Raw genomic sequence first — 10,445 nt, forward strand, 5'->3', positions numbered from 1 at the left:
CAACTTTGAAGTGCTTTGATGATAGAATGATGGATGTACTCGGCCTGAAGTTTCCTGAATGAAATGTCTTCAAATCATTTCTCCCTTCATTGGTCTTCTGGCTGCAGGCACTACGTGGGCAAATTCAGGTCACTCAAAGTACTTGCTTTTCCCCTGTCAAGGAGGATATAATTTCTCCACACATCCGTATGTTAGCACACCTGACCTCCACCATGCTCACATGGTTGAGTGACTGCAGTGTTCTGCCTCAAACTCAAAGTTCTGGACTGTGGCTTGTTTACTTTCTTATTGTTTTCCCACCCCAAATAATGCATCTCTCATTTCTTTGTGCTAGTTCCTCCACTTTCATCTGATAATTCCAACATGTCGAAGAACTTTGAAGTTACATAGGTGTTAGAGATTCTTGTTTGAGGAGTTTAAACAGTTCATTTTGAGCCATATCTGATTATTTTTCCCCTGTTCTCATGATTGCTGCCTGTAGCAAATATTACTACACATGCATTGATCTACATGCTGTGTGCAGCAGTCGCCAACATGTGCGAAACAACTATTATAACAAGCATTCACAAGCTAAATGTCTTCATTCATTCACAAACAAAATATGGACTGATTTTAAATAGTGGCCTGTTTTTGCTCGAATGGAATTTGCTGCAGAATCCCCTTCTTGTTTCATGTGTTCCTTTTATGTAACGTTAGATTAGTGGAGAATAGCTGAAGGGGATACAATTTTACAGTGTTAAAGGGGCACATGTGGATGAGCAATCATTGATCCAGTTATTTATAATAACTATTTCCGATTGATGTTGTGCAATATTTTCAGTTGTTGTGTGTTACCATCTATTATAAGATTTGCATCTATTTTATGAGCTTTAAACTTTTAGTAAATAAAACAGAATCCATTTATTCTTATCCTGACCTCAATTCAAATGACTGCTTAGCTAGCTGTGGAACCTACAATATTATAGAGCTAGAGATTGAGATGTTGTACTTATCAAATTTTTGCAATAATTTATTCTCATGATCAGGTGTTTTCCAGGGACATCAGATACAATTAGTGACAGGGAACAAACATTTCCTCCTAGATTTCCTTCTATATTAGCACTACATGAGAATGATTCTTTTTTGTGCATGCTAGCATAAGTTGTGCCACTATCCTACTTGGTGTAGAGATGCACCATTTTATACTAAAAATGTTGCTATGGTTGGGCAGTTGTTGATGAGGACCTAGTCGTGAGTGATGGTCTCATCTTCACAATCTTTTCTTCATCGACACCCATTTTCTTTGCAGTCATTCCAGCTTCAAAGAAACGCTTGACTGCATTCTCCATGTAGGCTATCCCTTCTCTAACGTTCATTTGCTTCAATATTTTCTCTTCAAAACTGGTAAGGAGTTGATCTCCATTCAGCACGGATGCAAGTTGCATAAGTTCCTGTTGGAACTCGCTCAACTTGGCATCCTCATTGGCTTCACCATTCCTGATCTTTGAAGGAGTTGGAAGTTGCACTGCATTGATTGCAAATAACAACAATTATCCACTATGGCAAGAAAATATTGGTAGATTGAAGACATAAAGCTCAAATCAGGTGTTGTCTTTAAAGTTGATGGACCAGAATAGATCCAAAAATGACCAGAGATTATGCTAATAACAAGGTTAAGAGTATGCTATATTTGCCAAGCTGAATGCTTTTGGTCGTCTAGAGTGAGCTCATATAGTGAATAAATTCAGAGTTTTGGAAGTTCATCAGGTTATATGAAACATTTCACTCTAGGTAACCCAAATTTTGCAAATTGTCATAGGACTTGATGCCTGTTTCGAGTAACCTTCAAGCCCCCTACAAAATGAGAGGAACAAGACATGATTTTAGTGCAAATATGTGCAATAACTAAGTTAGGTGTCTGGGGAAAAAAATAGTGCAATTGAGAAAACAAATACCAATTATTGCATCAATCACTGTGCACAAGGCATGTCTTCTAATGAATAAACAGTAAAGGACCATTAAGAAGAGCAAAAGACTGGAAAAATTGAAGTCTGTATCCTCTTCTCCTTTTCTTCTTTTCTTTCCAAGAAGACATGAGCAAGACCCATCAAAATTGATCATCTTGTGAAATATGTTGAAGGTGGGAGTCAAATCCAAGTCACTGGTACTCTATGTCCAGTGACTTAACCAACCAAACCAATTGACACCCTCACTGCTGTCTGTATCCTCAAATGAGCTAATTTTGCTAACTCCAGCAAACAGATATCTTAAAATTCAGAGCACCCAAGGATGGTGAGGAACCAAAAATAGAGCTAAAATTGTACAGCAGAAGTGTCTGCTATGTGGTATATCAGGCTTAACATGGCTTGAACACCATGTAACCAACCACTCGGCTCTAAAAGCTTCAACTTTAGGGAATGAGTCAACAATGAATGTCAAGATAAAACAGTTAGTGTTCAGTACATTTAGTTCGAAAATTCTGCTGAACATAATTCTCATTCCTCTAGAATTAACATTTCTCTACCAGAAACAAGGTAGAGCATCAAATAATAACTTTTTAAGTTGTTCGATGTAGTAGTATTAAACAGTGGAAGCACAACAACAAGATCTTTCTAGTAAAATGTAATTGTCTCTCTGGTGAAACAAAATATCCACTAGGTTGGCTTGTTGTATCACAAAGGCCAACTCAGCAAATGCGGTGAGTTTTCACCGTAAAAATCACATGCATGCATAAAACTTTCATGGTCCCAAACAATTCACATTACAGATTGATTTCTAAGCTCCACCCAGCATTATGATTGATTCAGAGAGAGCAGTAAGCAACATGCTTACCAGGGCAGTCGGTTCTGGGTTCTGTCCTACTTAGCACGATGCCTTCAAATGTGCCGGCCCATGCATCCCTCGCAGTCAGGTATGAAGAGGGAAGATCAAAGATTTTCTTTACAGTCGCTGGGATAGATGAATGCTCATACTCTGAAGTTGGGGATGGTACACCATTGGGACCATGAATGACTGCATCCATCAGGTAATGAAATCATAATTCAACAACTTTGATGCATGAGAGTTTTTATTGATTCAGTGTGTACCAATTGACTTACCAGTACCCTTCTCGATCCAGGGGGAGACCATGATTGTTGGTACCCTTACTCCCAAGCGGTCAAATGTGAAGTAGAAGGGGTCAGGGCCAACAATGCCGTCAGGGCTGGGGACACCCCTGACAGGTGTTGGGACATGATCAAAGAAGCCACCATGCTCATCATAGGTGATAACTAAGAGAGTTTCATTCCACTGGGGGCTGGCGCGGAGTGTCTCATAAACCTCCTTGATGAACATCTGCCCTTGGTAGACATCATGAGATGGGTGATCATCAGTGGCAGGTTTAAGCTTGGAATCAAAGTACCTCTGTTCAATGACAGCATAGTTGGGGAGAGAGCCTTTGCTGGCATGATGCTTGAACGTGAGGTCATAGGAGTGGAACTTAAAGAGGTACTTGAGCTTCCGAAGGTTACGGTAGAAGAGGGTGGCAGGAATGTTCTGGTAGTAGATGCCGAAAGAGAGTCCAGCATCATCAATGTTCTCAAATATTGTCCTCTGTGGGTACCCCTTCACTAGCAAACTGCATTTGCATTGTTGTGTCATTAAGATTATAGCTGTTATACCAGGACATGAAAACTTCATCTCTTGTAAGTCTGAAGTGATCTTAGAAATTGTAGCTTACAATTTACAGGAACATGTGAGAAAACATTAGGCAGAAAATTGCTTGTTTATGAAAATTATATATATAAAGAGAGAGAGAGAGAGAATGAGAGTTGGACTACATCTACATTTATAGACTAAGATATATGTTTTCTAATTCAATATGTTGGACTGGTCGAGTAGTTTCATAGTATTTTCAATCAAATTCTATCCATGGTGATGTTACTTCTCTCTCTCTCTCTCTATCTGTGTGTGTGTGTGTGTGTGTGTGTGTTAGGATCTGTTTTCATTATTGGTGATCTTTGACAGAGCCGTATCTTCCAATCTGGGAAGGATTAGGAGACATGACAGGAGACATTGTTGATGTAGAAGTAAAGATCCACTCTAGAATGATTTTCTTAACAATGGCCTGATTTTCCTAGTAGTCCCTTACTTTTAAAAAAAAGATAGCATCTTTTAAGTAAAAAAGGAATCTGACACAGATTTGAGGATATGGGCCTGACTCAAAAGTTTCAGAACATTTGTCTAAGTGGAACTTGGAGCCTGTGTTCCATATTTGCTCTTTCTTTTAGAAATATTTGCACCTTTATTCTGCATCTTATAATAAGTTTGCAACTGAGATTCGAGATACAAGAATTTGTGCACTTATGTTTATCCTAACGAGGTCCAGGTCAAAAAAACTCAAATCCATCCTAATGCTTGTCACATCATATCAAGTGCTCTTACTAGAATATCATATCTGATGAGGCAGAAACCATAACTTCACTAAGAATCTGGTAAAACAGGCTTAAGATATGTGGTCATGCACATAATGCAACCTAAAACGTTATTATGGTTTCTCCAAATTAATTAAGTGCCATTCTCCTAAGACAAGATATACAAATGAGCCATTATATAAGTCCATCGATGCAAGTAAGGGATAAGGATATCCAGCTGTAGTAGATGGTGAAACCAAGTACCAAGGTTTTGAGTTCCAATGCGATGGGGGGGCATCCCGGCAATCTCATCTCTTTCCTATAAAAAAATAGAAACAAGAAGGGGTCGAGGTTCTGAAACCCATCAACATAAAGAAAGAAGAAGAAAGAGAAAAGAAAAAAAAAAAGAAGGAAAGATGAAGAAAAAGGAAAAGGAAAAGAAAAAAAGAAGAAAAGAAAAAAAGAAAGGAAAGAAAAAGAAAAAGAAAAGAAGGAACAATAGAAAGAGAAAAAAGGATAAAAAAGAAAGAAAGAAAGAATGTGATTAGAAAATTTAAAAAAAAAAAAGAAAAGAAAAAAGAAAAGAAGGTAGAAGAAAAAGGATGAAAAAAGGAAGAGAGAAAAGAAAGAAAAAAAAAAAGAAAGAATGAAAAACAAAAGAAAGAAGAAGGGAGAGAGACAGAGATACCTACTAGGACTTCTGGCCGAAACTATCGTCGAGACAAGGTGGGATTGTAGGGCATCCTATTCCATGATGAAACTAGGGAATCCTCATTCCACAAGATTTAAAAGCTTGCCAAGTAGACAATAGCCAGGGCAAGTCTATATTTGCCATATAAGGGTCAGCTCTGGAGCTCCAAACAGAATCTAACAAAGTCCAAAGACATTTTATTAAGCTCCAAAAGAGGTCAAAATATAGGATGCGGGATCTAAGAATTAATACCCTCTTGGTTACTAAACTCACAAACATCTTTCACGTCAAGCTAACATATTTTTCATGCTCAAATTTTGGATCATGCTTGCTAGAAACCAACCTTCAAAGAATTTATCAAGGCTTGAGCAACTACTTATCTATTTGGACACATAAAGGAGAAGAGAAGAAAAGAAATGAAATGAGAGAAGAGAAAAGAAAGGAAAAGAAGAGAATCTTGAACTCGAGAAAAGATTAGAAAAGAAAAAAACTTATAACACAAGGAAAAAGAAGAGGAGATTTTCTTCTTTCCAAATCTCTCCACTTTTGGGGAGATTAAAAGAGAGCTTGGAGAGAAAATATTTGTGAGGATCTATACAGACGTGTATTTAGTCTCACATTAGCAATGCACTGGACAGATGTTAAGTACTTATACAGAGCCAAGAAGCTTCAATAATATCTTCCAGATAGTTTTTTTGGATGAGATATTGAGTTGTCATAAATGATATTAAAGTAGATCTAGCCCATGGTCCATGTAGACTGGGGGTCATTGCAGCACGAGCCTAATTAGGCTGATCATGGGCTGACCGTAATGTTTGTGATTAGATTTGTGGTACTTATGAATAGATCGGAATGGATTTATACTCTAAACCTAGCGAGGATACTAGAGCTTAAAGAGAAAAAATATACGAAGAACCATGCACGAGCGTATTTAGTTCCACATTAGCTATACATCAGGCAGATCTTGAATACTTATACGGGATGAAAGAACCCAAATAATATCTTTCAATTAGTCTTTTTGAATGAGATCCTGGATCGATATATTATTTCTTTTCATTTCTTCGTATTATTTCTTTCCATTCCTTCCCTTCCTCCCTGGCTTACTATCAATCAAAACAAATTAAATTCTTCTTTTCTTCTCTCCTTACGACCAAATGAGAGAAAATGAGTTTCTATTCTCTCCAAACCAAACAGAAGATTTGTATTTTCTCTTCCCCTTTCCTCCAAATACGGCTTACAAATAAGAAGGCAATTTCATTATAAGACAGAATCACCTAGATCTACTCAAACATAGCCCAAGGAATGCAGTTTGGAGGAACAAAGCATTAAAGCGGTGCCCTTCTTATCCTACAATCAATTGAAGCGGGGCCCACACAATATATATCATTTATAAACTCTCATCCTCCACATCTCCCAACCCACCACCACCGACGCCAAGGCCCACCACTCCCTCTCACTACCAATTCCTTTTTGGTTCTCCCCTTTTAACAAAATAAAACAAAAAGAAATATTCTCGTAATCCTAATCTTATCTAAAACCATTACTTTTCCATTATATTTTCATAAAGAAGGGAAGCATAAAAAAGAGAGGAAAAAAAGGAAGGAAATAAATGGAGGAGTACTGAGGTGACGTGCCTGACGTTGTTGCTGGTGGCGCCGCCGGAAGTGGCGGAGTGGACGAAGAGACGGTTCGGCTGGGTCGACGTCGGGACCGACGCGAACCAGCGGTCGAACACCGCGAACTCCTCCACGAGCGTCTTGTAGACCGCCACCATCTCCGGCCTGAACCCGTTCATCACGCTCTCCGTCATGTTCTCCGACATCGACCGGGCATTCTGCACGAACCCGTTCATCGGCGCCGGCGCCGCCGACGTATCGTTGGACCCGAAGATCTGCTCCCGGATCGCCTGGAACGAGTGGCCCGGGTCGGGGTCCACGAAGTGGGCCCCATCGCCGAAGTAGACCCGAGGGGATGCCGGGTCGGAGGCCGAGACCGGATTCCATTCCGAGCCGGTTACACCGTCGATCTCCGGGTTGAGCTGCTTCATCCACCCGAGCATGTGGTCGAAGGACCGGTTCTCCATTACCAGGACCACCACCGTCTTTATTGGACCGCCGGCCGATCCCGGCGGCGCTCCGCCGGCGAAGAGGACGAGTAGGAGGAGAGAGAGACATGGGAGGGGGCAATGGAACCTGCTCCTCTTCCGTATCGCCATTCTTTTGTTTATTCTAGATTTGTTATACGGACGAGAGAGAGAGAGAGAAAGAGCCAGCCGAGGAGAGACGCCCCGTGACGCCTTCGTTTTGTAGTGGCATCTCACTCTTGGTAGAAATTATTAGATGGACCACGTCCGGTGGAGCCCACAGGATCTTCCTTATTTAATAATTTTTCTTTATTGAGGGATGGCAGCGCGTTACCCTTAATCTGTAGATCCAATTAGGCTACCTATTTAATAAAATAATCAAATTTGGATCCAAAGTTTTTGAACCATCTAACAAATAAGATGTGTTCGGATTGATGGATTTTTTTTTTTTTTTTTTTTAAATCTGGCAGAGTTATTGCCGCCCCTTCCTTGGACTCTCTCACCATCTTATGTTGCTGGAACTCACTCAAAGAGCCAGATGGATGACAATAATTAATTACTAATTTAAGAATTTTCTTACAAAAATACATGTTTTTGTTACACTGGATTGTACTAATAAAAATCGTGCAGTGGGAATTCAATATCGCCTGTCCATCATTTACTTGCCATATCAATGATTAGTTCAAAAAAAATTTATACTTTCCATATTTAGTTATTCATATATTATTAATGTTGTACTTTGTATACAGCAAGATTCGTCTTCATGCATAGTTGTTGCAATTTTGTACTGCATTTACTGATGTATTTATAAATATCTATGTAAATTAGATTACAAGTATAAAATGAACATTAAAATAAAGGATCAAATATTGAGAGGGGTATCCCAGTTACACCTTTTAGTTACCCTTTATATGTCACATTAATTCTATGAGATCACATCAACCCTCTCATGTCATGCAGCACAAGGTATTTTTCATGTATAGCAACCACACATATCCACCATTGCTCTTATAATAATAATAATTGTGATGATCTTGATACCTTGGATGGGATAGCATTTAATTCGTTGCAATATTAAATATTCTAAAGTTGATGTTTTAGCCAGGAATGTTAAGTGGGGCATATGGTTTGGTGGTACGTCCATATCTCAAAAATAGTAAAGCGAGATTAGAGAGACACTGTTACCCCACGAGCCTCCAATGGATGGACCATCCCGTGTAAAATATCTACATTATCTGAAACGTGTTCCCACCGGCCAACCTCTTGTTGCACCATCACCACATACCTTCGGATTACGATCAAAAAAGTTTCGGATGATTGTGTGGTCAAGATTAATTCAAATTGAGCGAAGCACCGAAGGTTGATCCAAATTGAGCGAAGGCAGCCATTTCACGGTATCATATTAATTCTAGTTTTGAACTACTGCGGATCTGTTTCATGGCTCTCAACTGGATGGCAGATCCAACACAATTGATAAATAAGCCAATGTTAATAACTGATCAAATTCCATCCTCTATTCTTTTCATTTTGTTTCTTTTATTTGAACATCTCAAGACAATTATAGAAGGTTCAACCAAAAGAAGAGGAGAGAAAATTGCACTACCTAGGTATGTCATGGAGTCATTTTCCGTGAATATGCTCACATGATCAATTTGATGCTTCTTTTATGAGTCTGCTATTCTTATAGTGGTAAGCCCATGGAATGGCTTGCTATAAATTAGTGTTGGGTTTTGGATGGTGACATTTCATAAGCTCGTTAATTTACTGAAGATAAGACAACATATACATAAGGCAACAAATGGGATATACTGGGAGTGCATAAAATCATTATTACTTTTGGAGAAGAAGTAAATAAAAATCCTTTTGATTTCTCTTGCATGCTATTCGTGGAGGTCAACATCAGTGCATGGCTGCGTAAAACTCAAGCATTCAATGGGCACCAACCGAATGGAAAGAAGTGACTAAAAGTACTTGCGAGCGCAATGCATGGGGCAAAAAATATAGTCTATCAAAAATATCCTCAGTTTTGATGATAATTAATTTAAAATTTTACACTCACAAATATATATAATTTTTTTCATCAAATCAATATATATATATATATATATATATAATAGTGATTAAAAATATTTATAAGTGTAATGTATAGTGCAAAAAAAATATAGTCTATCAAAAAAAAATCTTCAATTTTGATGGTAATTAATTTAAAGCTTCGCACTCACAAATATAGATAATTTTTTTCATCAAACCAATATATATATATAATAATAATTAAAAATATTTGTGAGTGTAATGCATAGTGCAAAAAAAAATATAGTCTATCAAAAATATCTTCAGTTCTGATGGTAGTTAATTTGGAGCTGCACTCACAAATATGTATAATTTTTTTTCACCAAATCTATATATATATATATACACACATGTGGCGTGAAAGAATGATTGACTTTTTTTTTTTAAATCTTAATTATTGGATCATATATTGTACAATTCTCTGATGCCAGTTTTAATGGAAGATAAAAGATCTGTCAGATTTTAGAAATTGCACAAAATATGATCTAATTATTGAGGCCGCAAGAAAATATCAACCATCCAGTGGTAGGATCTTTATCAAAAAAAAAAAAAAAACAGTGATAGGACCATGCATAATGGACACAGGTGGAATGTGCCAAGGAATAAAAAGCAAAACCATCAGACATGGCAGAGGCTCATCTCCATTCTGGCCCTTGCATTTCCATCACCAACCGTGGCAGGGAACCACTTCTTGCGGTTTCTCAGGAGTCACAACTCCCCCAAAATCGAGAAAGCAAGTTCTATCTACTGCGTAGAGAATTTTTTTTTTTTTTAAGGAACAAATGCTATAGATGGGAAGACAGGATCGTGCGTGTTCTACAATATGCATCACTTCCAATCCATTGCTGCCAGTAATTCAATGGAGGGGTTGTCCGCAATGCATCATGCATATGTTGGTGTGGCCATATCTATAAATGATTAATTTTTCAATATTTATCATGATTTTATATCCTATAAGATAAGAACGTCCGATCTCTACCAAACGAAATACTCCGCTGTTCAAGCCCGACACAAATTCCGACCATTCATCTCATAGATATCAGCTATCTTCTTTTTTTTTTTTTTTTTTCTTTCTTTACTTATATTTTTTTCATTTCTTTTTTTTTCATTCTTCATTCTTTTTCTTCTATCTTCCTTTCTATTTTTTTTTCTATATTCCTTTTTCTTTCTACTTTTCTTCTTTTTTTTTTTCTTTTTTTTAATATTTCTTTCTTTTTATTTTTTTTACTAT

At 37.8% G+C, this 10,445-nt stretch overlaps 1 protein-coding gene across 1 annotated transcript; it reads right to left on the bottom strand.

The window, feature by feature from the left end:
- Positions 1-988: 988 nt before the first annotated feature.
- Positions 989-7,348, bottom strand: LOC105049123 (non-specific phospholipase C2). Its single transcript, XM_010928683.4, has 4 exons — positions 6,696-7,348; positions 3,078-3,595; positions 2,812-2,991; positions 989-1,504 (listed from the first exon to the last, which is right to left on the bottom strand). The coding sequence occupies exons 1-4, from the start codon at positions 7,274-7,276 to the stop codon at positions 1,197-1,199; spliced, it is 1,587 nt and encodes a 528-aa protein (XP_010926985.1). The 5' UTR covers positions 7,277-7,348; the 3' UTR covers positions 989-1,196.
- Between the last annotated feature and the right edge of the window lie 3,097 nt (positions 7,349-10,445).

This window comes from Elaeis guineensis, chromosome 7, assembly GCF_000442705.2.
Source record: "Elaeis guineensis isolate ETL-2024a chromosome 7, EG11, whole genome shotgun sequence".
Classification (NCBI taxonomy): Eukaryota; Viridiplantae; Streptophyta; class Magnoliopsida; order Arecales; family Arecaceae; genus Elaeis; species Elaeis guineensis.

Coding starts and splice junctions, on each gene's coding strand:
- LOC105049123 (XM_010928683.4), bottom strand. CDS start 7,276: ATGGCGATACGGAAGAGGAGCAGGTTCCATTGCCCCCTCCCATGTCTC. Junction 2,992..3,077: donor CTGGATCGAGAAGGGTACTG/GTAAGTCAATTG, acceptor TGATGGATGCAG/TCATTCATGGTCCCAATGGT. Junction 1,505..2,811: donor ACCCAGAACCGACTGCCCTG/GTAAGCATGTTG, acceptor CAATCAATGCAG/TGCAACTTCCAACTCCTTCA.